This window comes from Oncorhynchus masou, unplaced genomic scaffold (genome assembly GCF_036934945.1).
Source record: "Oncorhynchus masou masou isolate Uvic2021 unplaced genomic scaffold, UVic_Omas_1.1 unplaced_scaffold_814, whole genome shotgun sequence".
Classification (NCBI taxonomy): domain Eukaryota; kingdom Metazoa; phylum Chordata; class Actinopteri; order Salmoniformes; family Salmonidae; genus Oncorhynchus; species Oncorhynchus masou.
The window spans coordinates 114,840-134,174 of record NW_027014614.1 but is presented as its reverse complement, the minus strand read 5'-3'; the positions used below and the strand labels follow the sequence as shown (position 1 = coordinate 134,174).

General features: G+C 40.4%; 1 protein-coding gene across 1 annotated transcript in view; it reads left to right on the top strand.

Annotated features, from left to right (window-relative positions):
• Nucleotides 1-952: 952 nt before the first annotated feature.
• Nucleotides 953-19,335, top strand: part of LOC135537552 (NLR family CARD domain-containing protein 3-like) — a 34,877-nt gene continuing 16,494 nt past the window's right edge. Inside the window, exons 1-7 of the mRNA XM_064963687.1 lie at nucleotides 953-1,021; nucleotides 1,687-1,875; nucleotides 14,469-14,566; nucleotides 17,066-17,182; nucleotides 18,373-18,489; nucleotides 18,819-18,903; nucleotides 19,033-19,261. Of these exons, the coding sequence (XP_064819759.1) occupies nucleotides 14,484-14,566; nucleotides 17,066-17,182; nucleotides 18,373-18,489; nucleotides 18,819-18,903; nucleotides 19,033-19,261 (631 nt within the window). The 5' untranslated portion in view covers nucleotides 953-1,021; nucleotides 1,687-1,875; nucleotides 14,469-14,483. The remainder of the gene's footprint in view (nucleotides 1,022-1,686; nucleotides 1,876-14,468; nucleotides 14,567-17,065; nucleotides 17,183-18,372; nucleotides 18,490-18,818; nucleotides 18,904-19,032; nucleotides 19,262-19,335) is intronic.

Here is a 19,335-nt window from a genome sequence, read left to right as displayed (position 1 = left end):
CCTGTAAGCTTCACGGTTGTTTTTTTATAGAACTCTGGTCAAAGTAGTGCACTATGTAGGCAATAGGGTGTTATAGAGCTCTGGTCAAACTAGTGCACTATGTAGGGAATAGGGTGTAATAGAGCTCTGGTCAAAGTAGTGCACTACACTATGTAGGGAATAGGGTGTTATAGAGCTCTGGTCAAAGTAGTGCACTACACTATGTAGGGAATAGGGTGTTATAGAGCTCTGGTCAAAGTAGTGCACTACACTATGTAGGGAATAGGGTGTTATAGAGCTCTGGTCTAAAGTAGTGTACCACAGTATGTAGGGAATAGGGTGTTATAGAGCTCTGGTCAAAGTAGTGTACTACAGTATGTAGGGAATAGGGTGTTATAGAGCTCTGGTATAAAGTAGTGCACTATGTAGGGAATAGGGTGTTATAGAGCTCTGGTCAAAGTAGTGCACTACTATTCCCCATAATGCACCACACAGCCCTATGGGCCCTGGTCAAAGTAGTGCACTATATAGGGAATAGGGTGACACTTTGGGACAGAAACTCAGACTTGAATCACTGGTCCTGGAGACTGCTAGTTGTTCATACAGTGTTGTTAATGATTAACCTTGAAATGCAGTGGTCTGAATCAGGATCACACAGTGTTTGTTGGAAGTCTTAAACAAATCTCCTCTGAAACAAAGGTATCACCTCAAACACATGGTTCTGGGCTTAAAGAAAGAAGACACCTGTACCATGTCAGATATGGAGTTGACTGTAGGAAAGCAGTAGCTACACAGTGATGTTATTGTAAACCCAAGGCTTTTCTGGTAAACAGGTTAAACTGGGTTTCTGATGATGCTGACATGGGGTCAGAGCCACTAAACTTTAACAGAGCTGATGGAGTCCTAAATTAATCAGTAACAAAAATTACACAAAGTTTCTTGACATTGGGGAGGTGAATAAACTGTTCCCTTGGTTTCTTTCTCAACACAAAGGAAACTCTCACTGACTTGACATGTTCTGGTTTTGAATTCAGGCTACAAGGTAAGGATCCTACCAGGAATTATTCATGTAGGATGTTGGTAGAATGTTGAAGTTGGGATAGTAAGGATCCTACCAGGAATTATTCATGTAGGATGTTGGTAGAATGTTGAAGTTGGGATAGTAAGGATCCTACCAGGGGTTATTCATGTAGGATGTTGGTAGAATGTTGAAGTTGGGATAGTAAGGATCCTACCAGGAATTATTCATGTAGGATGTTGGTAGAATGTTGAAGTTGGGATAGTAAGGATCCTACCAGGAGTTATTCATGTAGGATGTTGGTATAAAGTTGGTATAAAGTTGAAGATACAGAGCCACTTGTCATCAGCAAGGTGCTCTCTCAGCAGAATATTTCAATGACTTGACATGTTCTGGTTGTGAATTCAGGCTACAAGGTAAGACTTTTCCCAGGGATTATTATAAAGTGTGAAGAGAAATTAAATGCATTGTGTAATTTTAGTTTAGTGAATGACAGTAAAACACTCAGATGTAACAGTCCATTTCACATGGGAAAGCTACGTGACAGTTCAATCATACAAAATGGCGCTAACTGGGCGTAGGCAATAAAATGAAAAAACATATTCATATATTCGTATATTGTGGATATTTTACAATTTGTATATTTATTCATGTATTATAGTTCAATGACATGTTGGATCTCTTTTTAGGGGTCATTGCTCTAAAATTAGTCTCTCTGGGGAGAGAGAGGAGGGCGGCCATGCCTCTAAAATTAGTCTCTCTGGGGAGAGAGAGGAGGGCGGCCATGCCTCTAAAATTAGTCTCTCTGGGGAGAGAGAGGAGGGGGGCCCTGCCTCTAAAATGAGTCTCTCTGCGGAACATGACACCAACGTTAAGAGGTGAGAATACAATTTTGTTTAAGAATTTATGAAGAGTTTATATCCATAATTTTTTCACGTGTGTTTTTTCATCAGAAATGAAGTCTTCTGGGTACCTTCATGTGTAAAATATTACTGTTCTAAGATAGATTTTAGTGTCTGATATTTTCTCCTAAACGTCAACTGAGCGGCACAGAGACACCATTCAAATGTGTTCAGACTCATTACATCTTCAGCTGGAAACACTAAGTGTTGTTGTCCGTCTGTGACCAAGAGAAAGTGGTCTGAGTTCAATTCTATGAAATTATTTTGTTTTCTTTTTTCATCAACATCACAGCGAATATTGTTACATCACAGTGAACATTGTTACATCACAGCGAATATTGTTACATCACAGCGAATATTGTTACATCACAGCGAATATTGTTACATTACAAGGCGAATATTGTTACATCACAGTGAATATTGTTACATCACAGCAAGATGAAACTAATATTGTTACATTCTCTAGATTCTCCCGTTTCATTTGATCTATAGAGCCCCACAGTGGAGGTGTCATAATACCCATAACACCTAGCGGTCAAACAGGGAAATGGTTCCAATAGTTTTATAGAGCCCCACAGTGGAGGTGTCATAATACCCATAACACCTAGCGGTCAAACAGGGAAATGGTTCCAATAGTTTTATAGAGCCCCACAGTGGAGGTGTCATAATACCCATAACACCTAGCGGTCAAACAGGGAAATGGTTCCAATAGTTTTATAGAGCCCCACAGTGGAGGTGTCATAATACCCATAACACCTAGCGGTCAAACAGGGAAATGGTTCCAATAGTTTTATAGAGCCCCACAGTGGAGGTGTTATAATACCCATAACACCTAGCGGTCAAACAGGGAAATGGTTCCAATAGTTTTATAGAGCCCCACAGTGGAGGTGTCATAATACCATAACACCTAGCGGTCAAACAGGGAAATGGTTCCAATAGTTTTTCCACCATCCATTTTTCCCATAGGGAATTGTAGAAACACTTCAAATAAGGGCTGTGTAGGGTGGGGCGGCGCGGCGATTCTTGTGGGCAAATTTTGTCATTGAACTTTGTCATCAAAGTCTGGCCTTCTCTGGATTTATGGTGCTTTCAAGACAACTTGGAACTCTGAAAAAAGCATAATTGATCTTCAGGTCGGAGCTCTCGAAAAGGCCAGAGTCCCCGACTTAGAATTTATAGTTGGATGACGATTCAAGACCTATTTTCTCAATTGGAGCTATTTTTTTTCAGTTGTCTTGAACTCACTGAAATCTGAGATTTCCACGTTTCCAGTTGTTTTGAACTCAGCAGAAGTCACAGCATGGCCAATGTATTCAACCTTTTCTGGTCCATGGTGTTGCAGGGGAATGTTTATCATTTTAAGCTTGGAAAAGACTTGGACCCCCTCTCACTGAATAGCAGACTAGAGATTGGAAAAGACTTGGACCACACCCCCTCTCACTGAATAGCAGACTAGTGATTTGAAAAGACTTGGACCCCCTCTCACTGAATAGCAGGCTAGTGATTGGAAAAGATTTGGACCACACACCCTCTCACTGAATAGCAGACTAGTGATTGGAAAAGACTTGGATCCCCTCTCACTGAATAGCAGACTAGTGATTGGAAAAGACTTGGACCACACCCCCTCTCACTGAATAGCAGGCTAGTGATTGGAAAAGACTTGGATCCCCTCTCACTGAATAGCAGGCTAGTGATTGGAAAAGACTTGGACCCCCTCTCACTGAATAGCAGGCTAGTGATTGGACAAGACTTGGACCCCCTCTCACTGAATAGCAGGCTAGTGATTGGAAAAGACTTGGACCCCCTCTCACTGAATAGCAGACTAGTGATGGGAAAAGACTTGGACCCCCTCTCACTGAATAGCAGACTAGTGATTGGAAAAGACTTGGACCACACCCCCTCACTGAATAGCAGACTAGTGATTGGAAAAGACTTGGACCCCCTCTCACTGAATAGCAGACTAGTGATTGGAAAAGACTTGGACCCCCTCTCACTGAATAGCAGACTAGTGATTGGAAAAGACTTGGACCACACCCCCTCTCACTGAATAGCAGACTAGTGATTGGAAAGACTTGGACCACACCCCCTCTCACTGAATAGCAGACTAGTGATTTGCTTTGCAACGGTTTTGAAAGTACAATGCTGATATGATCCAATCAAAGCTACTGTAGATATAACATGATGCTGATATGATCAGTCCAATCAAAGCTACTGTAGATATAACATGATGCTGATATGATCAGTCCAATCAAAGCCATGGTAGATATAACATGATGTTGATATGATCCAATCAAAGCCACGGTAGATATAACATGATGCTGATATGATCAGTCCAATCAAAGCCACGGTAGATATAACATGATGCTGATATGATCAGTCCAATCAAAGCTACTGTAGATATAACATGATGCTGATATGATCAGTCCAATCAAAGCTAATGTAGATATAACATGATGCTGATATGATCAGTCCAATCAAAGCTACTGTAGATATAACATGATGTTGATATGATCAGTCCAATCAAAGCCACGGTAGATATAACATGATGCTGATATGATCAGTCCAATCAAAGCCACGGTAGATATAACATGATGCTGATATGATCAGTCCAATCAAAGCTACTGTAGATATAACATGATGTTGATATGATCAGTCCAATCAAAGCCACGGTAGATATAACATGATGCTGATATGATCAGTCCAATCAAAGCCACGGTAGATATAACATGATGTTGATATGATCAGTCCAATCAAAGCTACTGTAGATATAACATGATGTTGATATGATCAGTCCAATCAAAGCCACGGTAGATATAACATGATGTTGATATGATCAGTCCAATCAAAGCTACTGTAGATATAATATGATGTTGATATGATCAGTCCAATCAAAGCCACGGTAGATATAACATGATGTTGATATGATCAGTCCAATCAAAGCCACGGTAGATATAACATGATGTTGATATGGTCCAATCAAAACCACGGTAGATATAACGTGATGTTAATTTTATCTGTGGCCAATGACCTTGAGCCTTTTGGTTGGACACTACTAATGTAACTCTATGGCAGCACCCAATAGGCTTGAATTTTAGAGATCTCACTGTAGATGTTGAGGTGACGTAGTGTCTCCATGAGTGACAGAACACTGAGCCAATCATGACTGACTACAGAACATTGCCAACCCCTATGCTCAGTATTTTCCTCTGGCTGCTCATTGCCTTCATTCATGCAGAGGCGGGCAGCCTGAAGGTCTCCTCATTGATTTAGCTGCAAAGGGGAGAAATGGTGCTTTACATTGGTATTCATATTACAGTTGACCTGGAAGTGTTGTGTTTTTGGGGCACTAAAATAAGGTCAATTGTACAGAACAGTGCAATATACAAATGTTTGTTAGCTATCTTTATGCTTCCACTGTCTGGTTCTCCTCTCTTCACTAGATGGATGGTAACTTTAGTGTTTAACCTCTCTGTATCCAAGGACCAAACTTTTGAATATTATTTTCGGGGTTCTTCAAGTAGGCTGGACACCTTACATTTTTAACAATGTTTTTTTCTGATGAAAACTAGTTCATTGCATCTGCCATGGAGTCCAGTTCCATAATATTACCATATTTGCTTTGCAGTAATCGCACAGAGTGGGCTGAGGCAATCTTCGGGAATAACGATGGAGTTCGCTACAGTGTTGAGATATCGAAGTTTGTTGTTCAGACGAACGACCTGCTAGCGAGGCAAGCTAGTCGGTAACTTTAGTGTTTAACCCCTCTGTGTCCATGGACCAAACTTTTGAATATTATTTTCCGTCGCCTCAAGGGTTTAATTGTTTGTAAAACTTTAGTGGAGAGCTCTCAATTTTGGTTTTCGGTTTGCCTTCAGAAAGTATTCACACACCTTGAATTGTTCCACATTTTGTCGTGTCAAAGCCTGAATTTAAAATGGATTCATTCAGATGTTTTGGGGTCACTGTCCTACACACACAACACCCCATAATGTCAAAGTGGAATTATGTTTTATGAAGTCTTTACAAAATGTATTTAAAATGAAAAGCTGAAATGTCTTGAATCATTAAGTATTCAGCCCCTTTGTTATGGCCCCAAGTCTAAAAAGGTTCAGGAGGAGAAATGAGCTTAACAAGTCACACAATAATCAGCAGTGGTGCTGCAGTGGTGCCTGGGTAATATCACTGGGGAAGACATGGTACAACACATGTGTTGTGATAATAGTGGGTAATATCACTGGGGAAGACATGGTACAACACATGTGTTGTGATAATAGTGGGTAATATCACTGGGGAAGACATGTTACAACACATGTGTTGTGATAATAGTGGGTAATATCACTGGGTAAGACATGGTACAACACATTGTTTGCTCTATAACCTGCTAGATCATATGCTTTGGAACCATGATATATAAGCCTAAGGCCCAGACAATAAGAAGACACAGTGGCAGATTAAATTCAACCACACCTTTGTTTCATCACTGAATCAGAGAGTCTGTCCGGTGGAGTCCAGTAGATCTATATACAGCATGGAGTCCACAACACATACTGCATTTAACAGACAGTTACAACTAAAAGATACCAACAACTATTTAGTCTAATCAACGTAAGCTAAATATGTGGCAGTCCATGGTTCTGATTCATGTGTGTGTGTGTGTGTGTGTGTGTGTGTGTGTGTGTGTGTGTGTGTGTGTGTGTGTGTGTGTGTGTGTGTGTGTGTGTGTGTGTCAGCAGATTTCTCTACTTGTTGTTGATGTTGAAATTCAACACACGGACACTCGAAGTCAAACTTAAATGAATCATTTAGTTAACTGGAGAGGTTTAAACCACCTCAATGCACCACAGTAGAGAAGAGATAACACCCTGTGACAGTCACCTGCATGAACCAAAACAGAGTGAGAGAAGAGATGGCACCCTGTCAGTCACCTGCATGAACCAAAACAGAGTGAGAGAAGAGATGGCACCCTGTCACAGTCACCTGCATGAACCAAAACAGAGTGAGAGAAGAGATGGCACCCTGTCACAGTCACCTGCATGAACCAAAACAGAGTGAGAGAAGAGATGGCACCCTGTCAGTCACCTGCATGAACCAAAACAGAGTGAGAGAAGAGATGGCACCCTGTCAGTCACCTGCATGAACCAAAACAGAGTGAGAGAAGAGATGGCACTCTGTCACAGTCACCTGCATGAACCAAAACAGAGTGAGAGAAGAGATGGCACCCTGTCAGTCACCTGCATGAACCAAAACAGAGTGAGAGAAGAGATGGCACCCTGTCACAGTCACCTGCATGAACCAAAACAGAGTGAGAGAAGAGATGGCACCCTGTCAGTCACCTGCATGAACCAAAACAGAGTGAGAGAAGAGATGGCACCCTGTCACAGTCACCTGCATGAACCAAAACAGAGTGAGAGAAGAGATGGCACCCTGTCAGTCACCTGCATGAACCAAAACAAGAGTGAGAGAAGAGATGGCACCCTGTCAGTCACCTGCATGAACCAAAACAGAGTGAGAGAAGAGATTCTCTTCAGCAACAAAATTCCAGAAGAACAAAACGGTCTATCACCCTGTCATACTGTTTAATTTGTTATTTTACCTTTATTTAACCAGGTAGGCTAGTTGAGAACACCTTTATTTAACCAGGTAGGCTAGGTGAGAACACCTTTATTTAACCAGGTAGGCTAGTTGAGAACACCTTTATTTAACCAGGTAGGCTAGTTGAGAACACCTTTATTTAACCAGGTAGGCTAGTTGAGAACAACTTTATTTAACCAGGTAGGCTAGTTGAGAACACCTTTATTATCCAGGTAGGCTAGTTGAGAACACCTTTATTTAACCAGGTAGGCTAGTTGAGAACACCTTTATTTATCCAGGTAGGCTAGTTGAGAACACCTTTATTTAACCAGGTAGGCTAGTTGAGAACACCTTTATTTAACCAGGTAGGCTAGTTGAGAACACCTTTATTTAACCAGGTAGGCTAGTTGAGAACACCTTTATTGAACCAGGTAGGCTAGTTGAGAACACCTTTATTGAACCAGGTAGGCTTGTTGAGAACACCTTTATTGAACCAGATAGGCTAGTTGAGAACACCTTTATTTAACCTGTTAGGCTAGTTGAGAACATCTTTATTTAACCAGGTAGGCTAGTTGAGAACACCTTTATTGAACCAGGTAGGCTAGTTGAGAACACCTTTATTTAACCTGTTAGGCTAGTTGAGAACATCTTTATTTAACCAGGTAGGCTTGTTGAGAACACCTTTATTGAACCAGATAGGCTAGTTGAGAACACCTTTATTTAACCTGTTAGGCTAGTTGAGAACATCTTTATTTAACCAGGTAGGCTAGTTGAGAACACCTTTATTTAACCAGGTAGGCTAGTTGAGAACACCTTTATTTAACCAGGTAGGCTAGTTGAGAACACCTTTATTTATCCAGGTAGGCTAGTTGAGAACACCTTTATTTAACCAGGTAGGCTAGTTGAGAACACCTTTATTTATCCAGGTAGGCTAGTTGAGAACACCTTTATTTAACCAGGTAGGCTAGTTGAGAACACCTTTATTTAACCAGGTAGGCTAGTTGAGAACACCTTTATTTAACCAGGTAGGCTAGTTGAGAACACCTTTATTGAACCAGGTAGGCTAGTTGAGAACACCTTTATTGAACCAGGTAGGCTTGTTGAGAACACCTTTATTGAACCAGATAGGCTAGTTGAGAACACCTTTATTTAACCTGTTAGGCTAGTTGAGAACATCTTTATTTAACCAGGTAGGCTAGTTGAGAACACCTTTATTGAACCAGTTAGGCTAGTTGAGAACACCTTTATTTAACCTGTTAGGCTAGTTGAGAACATCTTTATTTAACCAGGTAGGCTAGTTGAGAACACCTTTATTAAACCAGGTAGGCTAGTTGAGAACATCTTTATTTAACCAGGTAGGCTAGTTGAGAACACCTTTATTGAACCAGGTAGGCTAGTTGAGAACACCTTTATTTAACCAGGTAGGCTAGTTGAGAACACCTTTATTTAACCAGGTAGGCTAGTTGAGAACACCTTTATTTAACCAGGTAGGCTAGTTGAGAACACCTTTATTTAACCAGGTAGGTAACAACTGCGACCTGGCCCAGATAAAGCAAAGCAGTTCGACACAGACAACAACACAGAGTTTGACATGGAATGAACCAACATACAAGCAATAATACAGTAGATCTATATACAGCATGTGTAAATTAGGCAGGATGAGAGAGGTAATAAATACAGTAGATCTATATACAGCATGTGTAAATGAGGTAGGATGAGAGAGGTAATAAATACAGTAGATCTATATACAGCATGTGTAAATGAGGCAGGATAAGAGAGGTAATAAATACAGTAGATCTATATACAGCATGTGTAAATGAGGTAGGATGAGAGAGGTAATAAATACAGTAGATCTATATACAGCATGTTTAAATGAGGCAGGATAAGAGAGGTAATAAATACAGTAGATCTATATACAGCATGTGTAAATGAGGCAGGATGAGAGAGGTAATAAATACAGTAGATCTATATACAGCATGTGTAAATGAGGCAGGATGAGAGAGGTAATAAATACTGTAGATCTATATACAGCATGTGTAAATGAGGCAGGATAAGAGAGGTAATAAATACAGTAGATCTATATACAGCATGTGTAAATGAGGCAGGATGAGAGAGGTAATAAATACAGTAGATCTATATACAGCATGTGTAAATGAGGCAGAATAAGAGAGGTAATAAATACAGTAGATCTATATACAGCATGTGTAAATGAGGCAGGATAAGAGAGGTAATAAATACAGTAGATCTATATACAGCATGTGTAAATGAGGCAGGATAAGAGAGGTAATAAATACAGTAGATCTATATACAGCATGTGTAAATGAGGCAGGATGAGAGAGGTAATAAATACAGTAGATCTATATACAGCATGTGTAAATGAGGCAGGATGAGAGAGGTAATACATACAGTACATCTATATACAGCATGTGTAAATGAGGCAGGATGAGAGAGGTAATAAATACAGTAGATCTATATACAGCATGTGTAAATGAGGCAGGATGAGAGAGGTAATAAATACAGTAGATCTATATACAGCATGTGTAAATGAGTCAGGATGAGAGAGGTAATAAATACAGTAGATCTATATACAGCATGTGTAAATGAGGCAGGATGAGAGAGGTAATAAATACAGTAGATCTATATACAGCATGTGTAAATGAGGCAGGATGAGAGAGGTAATAAATACAGTAGATCTATATACAGCATGTGTAAATGAGGCAGGATGAGAGAGGTAATAAATACAGTAGATCTATATACAGCATGTGTAAATGAGGCAGGATGAGAGAGGTAATACATACAGTAGATCTATATACAGCATGTGTAAATAAGGCAGGATGAGAGAGGTAATAAATACTGTACATACCTTTATTTGATGTCCTCGGCTACTTGGCTAAAAAGCTTGGTTTGCAACGTTAGCGAGTTAACTATTAAACATTAGCCGTCTACATCTAGCTACATATTGAACTTCCATCCTCTCAGGTCAGGTCATGTATGACTTAATGATTAGTTCAGAATCAGCTTTATAATCATTAGCCAGTACGGAGAATTAAGTTAAACCACAAGTCCAAATTCCCATCTCCATCTCCATGCCTCACAAAGAAGGGCACTTATTGGTAGATGGGAAAAACAAAAGCAGACATTGAATTTGCCTTTGCGCCTCTGGTGAAGTTGTTATTAATTACACTTTGGATGGTGAATCAATACACCCAGTCACTACAAAGATACAGTCGTCTTCCTAACTTAGTTGCCGGAGAGGAAGGAAACCACTCATTGATTTCAGCATGAGGCCAATGGTGACTTTAAAACAGTTACAGAGTTTAATGGCTGTGATAGGAGAACACTGAGGATGGATCAACAACAGTATAGTTACTCCACAATACTAACCTCATTGACAGAGTGAAAAGAAGGAAGCCTGAACAGAATAACAACATTCTAAAACATGCATCCTGTTTGTAACAAGCCACTAAATCAATACTGCAAAAACATGTGGCAAAGCAGTTCACTTTTTGTCCTGAATACAAAGTGTTATGTTTGGGGCAAATCCAATACAACCCCTAACTGACTGCCATTCTCCATATGTTCAAGCATAGTGGTGGCTGCATCATTTACATTTACATTGTAGTCATTCAGCAGACGGTCTGATCCAGTAGTGAGTCATTTAGCAGACGCTCTGATCCACTGGTGAGTCATTTAGCAGACGCTCTGATGCAGTAGTGAGTCATTTAGCAGACGCTCTAATCTAGTAGTGAGTCATTTAGCAGACGCTCTAATCTAGTAGTGAGTCATTTAGCAGACGCTCTGATCCAGTAGTGAGTCATTTAGCAGACGCTCTGATCCAGTAGTGAGTCATTTAGCAGACGCTCTGATCCAGTAGTGAGTCATTTAGCAGGCGCTCTGATCCAGTAGTGAGTCATTTAGCAGGCGCTCTGATGCAGTAGTGAGTCATTTAGCAGACGCTCTGATCCAGTAGTGAGTCATTTAGCAGACGCTCTGATGCAGTAGTGAGTCATTTAGCAGACGCTCTGATCCAGTAGTGAGTCATTTAGCAGGCGCTCTGATCCAGTAGTGAGTCATTTAGCAGGCGCTCTGATGCAGTAGTGAGTCATTTAGCAGACGCTCTGATGCGGTAGTGAGTCATTTAGCAGACGCTCTGATGCAGTAGTGAGTCATTTAGCAGACGCTCTGATCCAGTAGTGAGTCATTTAGCAGACGCTCTGATCCAGTAGTGAGTCATTTAGCAGGCGCTCTGATCCAGTAGTGAGTCATTTAGCAGACGCTCTGATCCAGTAGTGAGTCATTTAGCAGGCGCTCTGATGCAGTAGTGAGTCATTTAGCAGACGCTCTGATCCAGTAGTGAGTCATTTAGCAGGCGCTCTGATCCAGTAGTGAGTCATTTAGCAGGCGCTCTGATGCAGTAGTGAGTCATTTAGCAGACGCTCTGATCCAGTAGTGAGTCATTTAGCAGACGCTCTGATCCAGTAGTGAGTCATTTAGCAGACGCTCTGATCCAGTAGTGAGTCATTTAGCAGACGCTCTGATGCAGTAGTGAGTCATTTAGCAGACGCTCTGATCCAGTAGTGAGTCATTTAGCAGACGGTCTGATCCAGTAGTGGGAGACCTGATCCTAGATCATAATGAATCAGATTACATGGAGAGGGGGGACCTGATTCTAGATCATAATTAATCAGATTACATGGAGAGGACGGACCTGATCCTAGATCAGCACTTCTACTCTGGGACACTGCCTGTATGAAACAGAACACATAGTTGTAAAGTCTAGATACAAGGTGTTTACTGCCATCTAGTGGAAGATACCAATATAACACTATTATCAGGGTGGGGAGGTGGCTGAGCTGAATGAAACAGAAAGTAAAGTTGTTCTTTTGTTCAGGATCCATTTTGAGACGACAGAGCAGAAAACACTATATGGAGATTATTGAAAAATAAAGTAAGTATTTCTGAACAATAATCTATTCTAATGGACAGAATAAGATAATTGATACCTGGAATGAGATATTACTAGTTAGTAGAACTGCTACTTGAGCTGAGTTGCTGACAGACAGCAGTTTTCAAAGTGTAAACTAATCAGAAGGCCGACATGTTATCAGTAAAACGTCTGGTATAGATGGTGGAGGAGCTTTTCAATGATATGGTTTTATGTTTATCTCAGGGTTTCTCCATCCTTTTGTTCTTACCAGCACTTACACACCTGATTCAACTAATCATCACATATTTTAAGACAGTTTAATATTTGAACATTCTCAAATTAAAACCTTTTTGGTTTGTAGGACTGCTTACTATTATTATAGTCCTACAGTAATATTTTGGAGGGAAACAACACAGCTAAACTTGGTTTCGAGTAAATTATATGTTTATCAAAAATAATGTAAGAGAGATGTCTTGAAGAAACGTGTCTGGGATTAGAACTCTGTGTCTCTGCGACAGTGGGAGGTTTGTTTTGAATGGCCCGGTGCTACAGCTGAGTGGACATTGCTGCGGGGACTTGCTTCCATTCAGCCACAAGAGCATTAGGGAGGTCGGGCACTGATGTTGGGTGATTAGGCCTGGCACGCAGTCGGCGTTCCAATTCATCCCAAAGGTGTTTGATGGGGTTGAGGTCAGGGCACTGTGCAGGCCAGTCAAGTTCTTCCACACCAATCTCGAGAAGCCATTTCTGTATTGACCTCACTTTGTGCACGGGGACATTGTCAAGCTGAAACAGAAAATGCCATTCCCCAAACTGTTGCAACCATTGTTTGTCTATGGAGATTGCATGGCAGTGTGCTTGATTTTATACACCGGTCAGCAACGGGTGTGGCTGAAATAGCCGAATCCACTAATTTGAAGGGTTGTCCACATACTTCTGTATATATAGTGTAGATGCTCTGTCCAGTTACTGGAAGGACTATAACATTATGTGAACTGATCTGAACAGGTTTAGGCTGGTCTTCTATGATATGTAGGTTATATACAGTACATTCTCTGTCCTGCTACTGGTAGGACTATAACATGATGTGAACTGATCTGAACAGGTTTAGGTTGGTCATCTATTATATGTAGGCTATAGCCGAGGGATAGACCTTGATCTGCATATCACAAACAAACTGCTATTATACATTATAACCTAGCCTACTTTACATAATATAACATATCACTAACAACCCACTACTATACATTATAACCTAGTCTACTTTACATAATATAACATCTTCATATCACTAACAACCCACTACTATACATTATAACCTCGTCTACTTTACATAATATAACATCTACATATCACTAACAACCCACTACTATACATTATAACCTAGTCTACTTTACATAATATAACATCTACATATCACTGACAACCCACTGCTATACATTATAATATAGTTTACTCTACATAATATAAAATCCTTTACTTGTTGCAAATAAACTTTCTGAATGGATCAGTGATTTCCCCCTCAGATCAATCATGTCCGTTTTATCCCTTCTGTCTACATTCTCAGATACATTTAGAAAATAACAGATTGAAAGACAATAAATAGCCACTTTTCATGAATAAAAAGAAGTGTGAGACATGACCTTGTGTTGCTGTACTGTCTATAACTACCTTAACAAACAGTGACTTATTATTATTATTGTTATTGTTGCTGTACTGTCTATAACTACCTTAACAAACAGTGACTTATTATTATTATTATTATTGTTGCTGTACTGTCTAGAACTACCTTAACAAACAGTGACTTATTATTATTATTATTATTGTTGCTGTACTGTCTATAACTACCTTAACAAACAGTGACTTATTATTATTACAGACAGTTGCCATGGAGATGACATGTCACAACTACATATTCATGTGATTGCATTAAATCACCTGATTGTTTCTATATGTCTGTTAGTAAATGTTTTATTTCTCAAACGAGATAATGGATAAATGTGAACAATTGACATTCAGTAATTAGTTGTCACCATATTAACCACAACCAACATGTTGGATCTCTGTTTAGGGGTCAGTGCTCTAAATGAGTCTCTCTGGGGAGAGAGAGGAGGGGGGCCCTGCCTCTAAAATGCATCTCTCTGGGGGACATGACACCAAAGCTAAGAGGTAAGATGACCATTTATAAAGAATTTATCGAGTTCATTAAAAAAATAAATAGCTATCTTAAGATGAAACACTATATATCCATTGTTAATCAGGAATGGAATGTTGGTATCCTGTATATTTGACTGTGATATGTGGTTGTCTCACCTTGATATCTTAAGATGAATGCACTTACTGTAAATCACTCTGGATAAGAGCATCTGCTAAATCAGGGGTTCTCAATCCGGGGTCTGTGGAGGTACTGCAGGGGTTCTCAATCCGGGGTCTGTGGACAACGTTGCAACAATGTTCATTTTCATCAAACTCATATTACACCCTAGATGCCTTCAAATGCCCAATTTATAGCCATGCCCAATTTAGGACTATTATTTAACAATGTGATGTTGCGCTCCAAAGGGAGAACTTGAAATAACATGATGTGTTTATTATTATACACTCTCAAATAACATGATGTAGATAATTAAATCATCAAAAGAAAAACGTGTTTAGAAAACAAGGTTCCTTATAGAGCCAAAAATGCTTCTATCACTTCCTTAAAATATGAAATCAATAAAAGTTATATATATTTTGGGGTTCAGTGAAGAAGAACCTCTAGAGTTCTGATCAACAAAAGGTTCATGTTTTGAGGATGTGAACCCAGCAGCCCTCCAGTGGTCAGATCAATTCCACCTGTTTTTTCCAGCGCCCGGCCCGGGATTCGAACCAGCCACCTTTCGGTCACAGCTCCAACTCCAACCTGAGTTAATCTTCAAAAATAAGCATGAGTTAATCTGCCAAAATGAAGACAAAATGCTATGCAGTTATACATAATTATTATACATAACTCATTGCCAAAATCACAAGACATACTGTTGCATGTAGGTCTATATTATTTATGGGTTGATCACATAGAAATATAAAAACAATATTTTTAACTACTGCAATGCAATTACATGTGGCACAGGAAACACTGACTCACTGCATTATTCTATAGTATTATCAAGACACCTGCTGTTAACTCTTAACTACTTAGGACAGCTCACGAGGTGTCCTAAATATCTGCCGACTCGGTGGGTAGGTAATTTAGGTAATGGGGAGGTAACTAGGTAATTTATACCCATAAGTGTAAAATGTCTTTATTCTCAGCACTTATACGACCAATTTTCTACTCTGAGACACTTTGTGGATGTGGACCCAGATCTCAACATATTATTATAAAAAAACATAGAATGTTTGTTTTACATAATAATACAAAATGAATATTACTAATGTAACCCACTGTAAAGACTGGGTTTAGTTGATTGTGTTCCACTGCTCATGTCCTCGTTCTGGAACTGTCCGCGTCCCCGTACAGAACTGTCCGCGTCCCCGTACAGAACTGTCCTCGTCCCCGTACAGAACCGTCCGCGTCCACGTTGGTGTGGCGCCAAGCCGGTTACGCGCAGAGTGGACTGAGATGATCTTGGGGAGTTTGTTACAGTGTTGAGACACCGAAGTTTACTGTTCAATTTGCTTTTTTCTTTACGGTCAGGGACAGTGTGAGTGTAGCCAGATCTCTTTCACTCTCTATCCTTGTTTCATTTTGTGTTTCACCGGATTCATCATCGAGACGAGGGACAGACGAACGACCTGCTAACTAACCAAGCTAGTCGGTACAGCTCGGTAATCTAGCTAGCTACTCTACCAGCAGCATCCTAGTTACCATAGCTAGTCGGTACAGCTCGGTAAGCTAGCTAGCTACTCTACCAGCAGCATCCTAGTTATCCTAGCTAGTCGGTACAGCTCGGTAAGCTAGCTAGCTACTCTACCAGCAGCATCCTAGTTATCCTAGCTAGTCGGTACAGCTCGGTAAGCTAGCTAGCTATTCTACCAGCAGCATCCTAGTTACCATAGCTACCACTACATCATCACCGGCTGTCTGCATTTCTTGTGGACCGATGGAGCTCCCCGGTTGTTTCTTCCACCTGTTAAATCCCGGTGAGGCTTCTCCCTCTCTTGTTGACGGATGCTGTCTACCTCTGTCCGGTTCTCCTCTCTTCACTAGATGGACGGTAACTTTAGTGTTTAACCCCTCTGTGTCCAAGGACCGAACTTTTGAATATTATTTTCAGGGCGCCTCAATAGCAGGTATTGAACAGCGGGTAAATAATAACTAGTCAGAACCTCAACCTCAGTATACATTCATTATAAAAAACATCTTAATATCTGATATTGTGAGTAAACAACCTCGAGAATGCGTCTTCCAGCCCTCCAATTAATTACATCATTCAACCCTCCCGGTTAGTAAATTTACCTCAACATCCCCCGGAGAAGGCAGAGTAACGACACCGGCCTTTTAGCGGGGCTGACAGACTGACTACAACGCTCGCGACGCTAAATGAATGTCGTCATTAATAATGACACACTGCTCGCGCCATTAACTAACGTCTGGAAGTCAGTTCTATTTGTGAAACTCTTCTTATGTTTCCCCATCTGAGCTCAGAGTAGATGAGAGATGTAATGTTTGTCTCTGTTGTGTTGAAGACCAATCCAGCAGGAGAGACCAGCCTCCCCTGTTCCCAGCTGTGTGTCCATGAAGAGTGACTGGTCTATGGATCCTCCTATAAACTTTAGAGAGGGAGACTTTTCTACTGAACAAAGGTAAGAAGAACTCATGGGTCCTGGTCAGTGAGTTAAACAACACTGTCTCTAGTCATTTCTCCTCTCCCATTTTCACATTTATTGTTGTTGTTTTCATAATCCATAGGCTAATAATTTTGTCCATTTTCATAGTCCTAAAACAATATTAAACAAACACAACATTCCTTCCGTGTGTGTGGTGTGTGTGTGTGTGTGTGTGTGTGTGTGTGTGTGTGTGTGTGCACTCCCTGGATGAGGAGTGGTAATCTCTATCCTGATTTTCTAGTCACTTTTACCTTTACCTACATGTACATATTACCTCAACTACCTGGTACCCTGCACATTGACTCAGTACTGGTACTCCTTACAGTCTCATTATTACCTCAACTACCTGGTACCCTGCACATTGACTCAGTACTGGTACTCCTTATAGTCTCATTATTACCTCAACTACCTGGTACCCTGCACATTGACTCAGTACTGGTTCTCCTTATAGTCTCATTATTACCTCAACTACCTGGTACCCTGCACATTGACTCAGTACTGGTTCTCCTTATCGTCTCATTATTACCTCAACTACCTGGTACCCTGCACATTGACTCAGTACTGGTTCTCCTTATAGTCTCATTATTACCTCAACTACCTGGTACCCTGCACATTGACTCAGTACTGGTACTCTTATAGCCTCATTATTACCCCAACTACCTGGTACCCTGCACATTGACTCAGTACTCAGTACTGGTACTCCTCATATCCTCATTATTACCTCAACTACTCGGTACCCTGCATATTGACTCAGTACTCAGTACTGGTTCTCCTTATAGTCTCATTATTACCTCAACTACCTGGTACCCTGCACATTGACTCAGTACTGGTACTCCTTATAGCCTCATTATTCCGGTCGGTAACATTTGAGAGTGAGGCAAATATATAGCATTTAGCGGAAAAAAAACATGATTATTTGTCTCTCTGAAATGAAGACATCAAGTGATTTTAAACAAATACATATCTGTACATATCAATCCCATACCATGATTAGATAGTGAAAAAACACACCAAACTCTTTCAGAAATGCTTTAAACAATAAAAGCTAATTTACTAACATTTCTGAAAAGTGATATATATCGTTTTGGAATGAAACTCTTCTTATGTTTCCCCATCTGAGCTCAGAGTAGATGAGAGATGTAATGTTTGTCTCTGTTGTGTTGAAGACCAATCAATCAGGAGAGACCAGCCTCCCCTGTTCCCAGCTGTGTGTCCATGAAGAGTGACCGGTCTATGGAACTTCCTCTAAAGTTTAGAGAGGGAGACTTTTCTACTGAACAAAGGTAAGAAGAACTCATGGGTCCTGGTCAGTGAGTTAAACAACACTGTCTCTAGTCATTTCTCCTCTCCCATTTTGTAATTTATTTTTGTTGTTTTCAGAATCCATAGGCTAATCATTTTGTCCATTTTCATAGTCCTAAAACAATATTAAACAAACACAATGTTCCCTCCCTGTGTGTGAGTGTGTGTGTGTGTGTGTGTGTGTGTGTGTGTGTGTGTGTGTGTGTGTGTGTGTGTGTGTGTGTGTGTGTGTGTGTGTGTGTGTGTGTGTGTGTGTGTGTGTGTGTGTACTCCCTGGATGAGGAGATGTAATCTCATGTTTTGTCCACAGATACCAACAGGAGAGATCAGAGTCAGAGATTCTCAGTGGTCAGTCTTCCCAGAGTCATCAAACAGACCTGGCCTCCATATTCAGTGTATGTTGTCCTGTTATGTACATTTGTTTTTGTTTACCTCAAGTTAAGTTGATCGGTCAATCATTCATTCATGTGTTAATGAGAAAGCATTTCTTATCTTGCTTAACTTATTTACTTTATTTATTTCAGTTGCTTGAAGAGAAAATCATGACATTTGTGAAGAACGAGCTGAAGATGTTCAAGAGGATTCTTAGTCCAGAACTCCCAGAAGGCTTTGAGAGTCAGAAGCAGGATAAGGAAGTGGTGGATGCTGAAGATGAGCAGCAGGAGAGCAGTGCCAGAGAGGGGGCTCTGAAGATCACACTGCACATCCTGAGGAAAATGAACCAGAAGGAGCTTGCTGACACACTAGAGAAATGTAAGATCTGTCTGACTCATGTTGATGCTGTTTTATAACATTTAAAAGCTGTAGCTAAAGTACAGCTAAAGTAG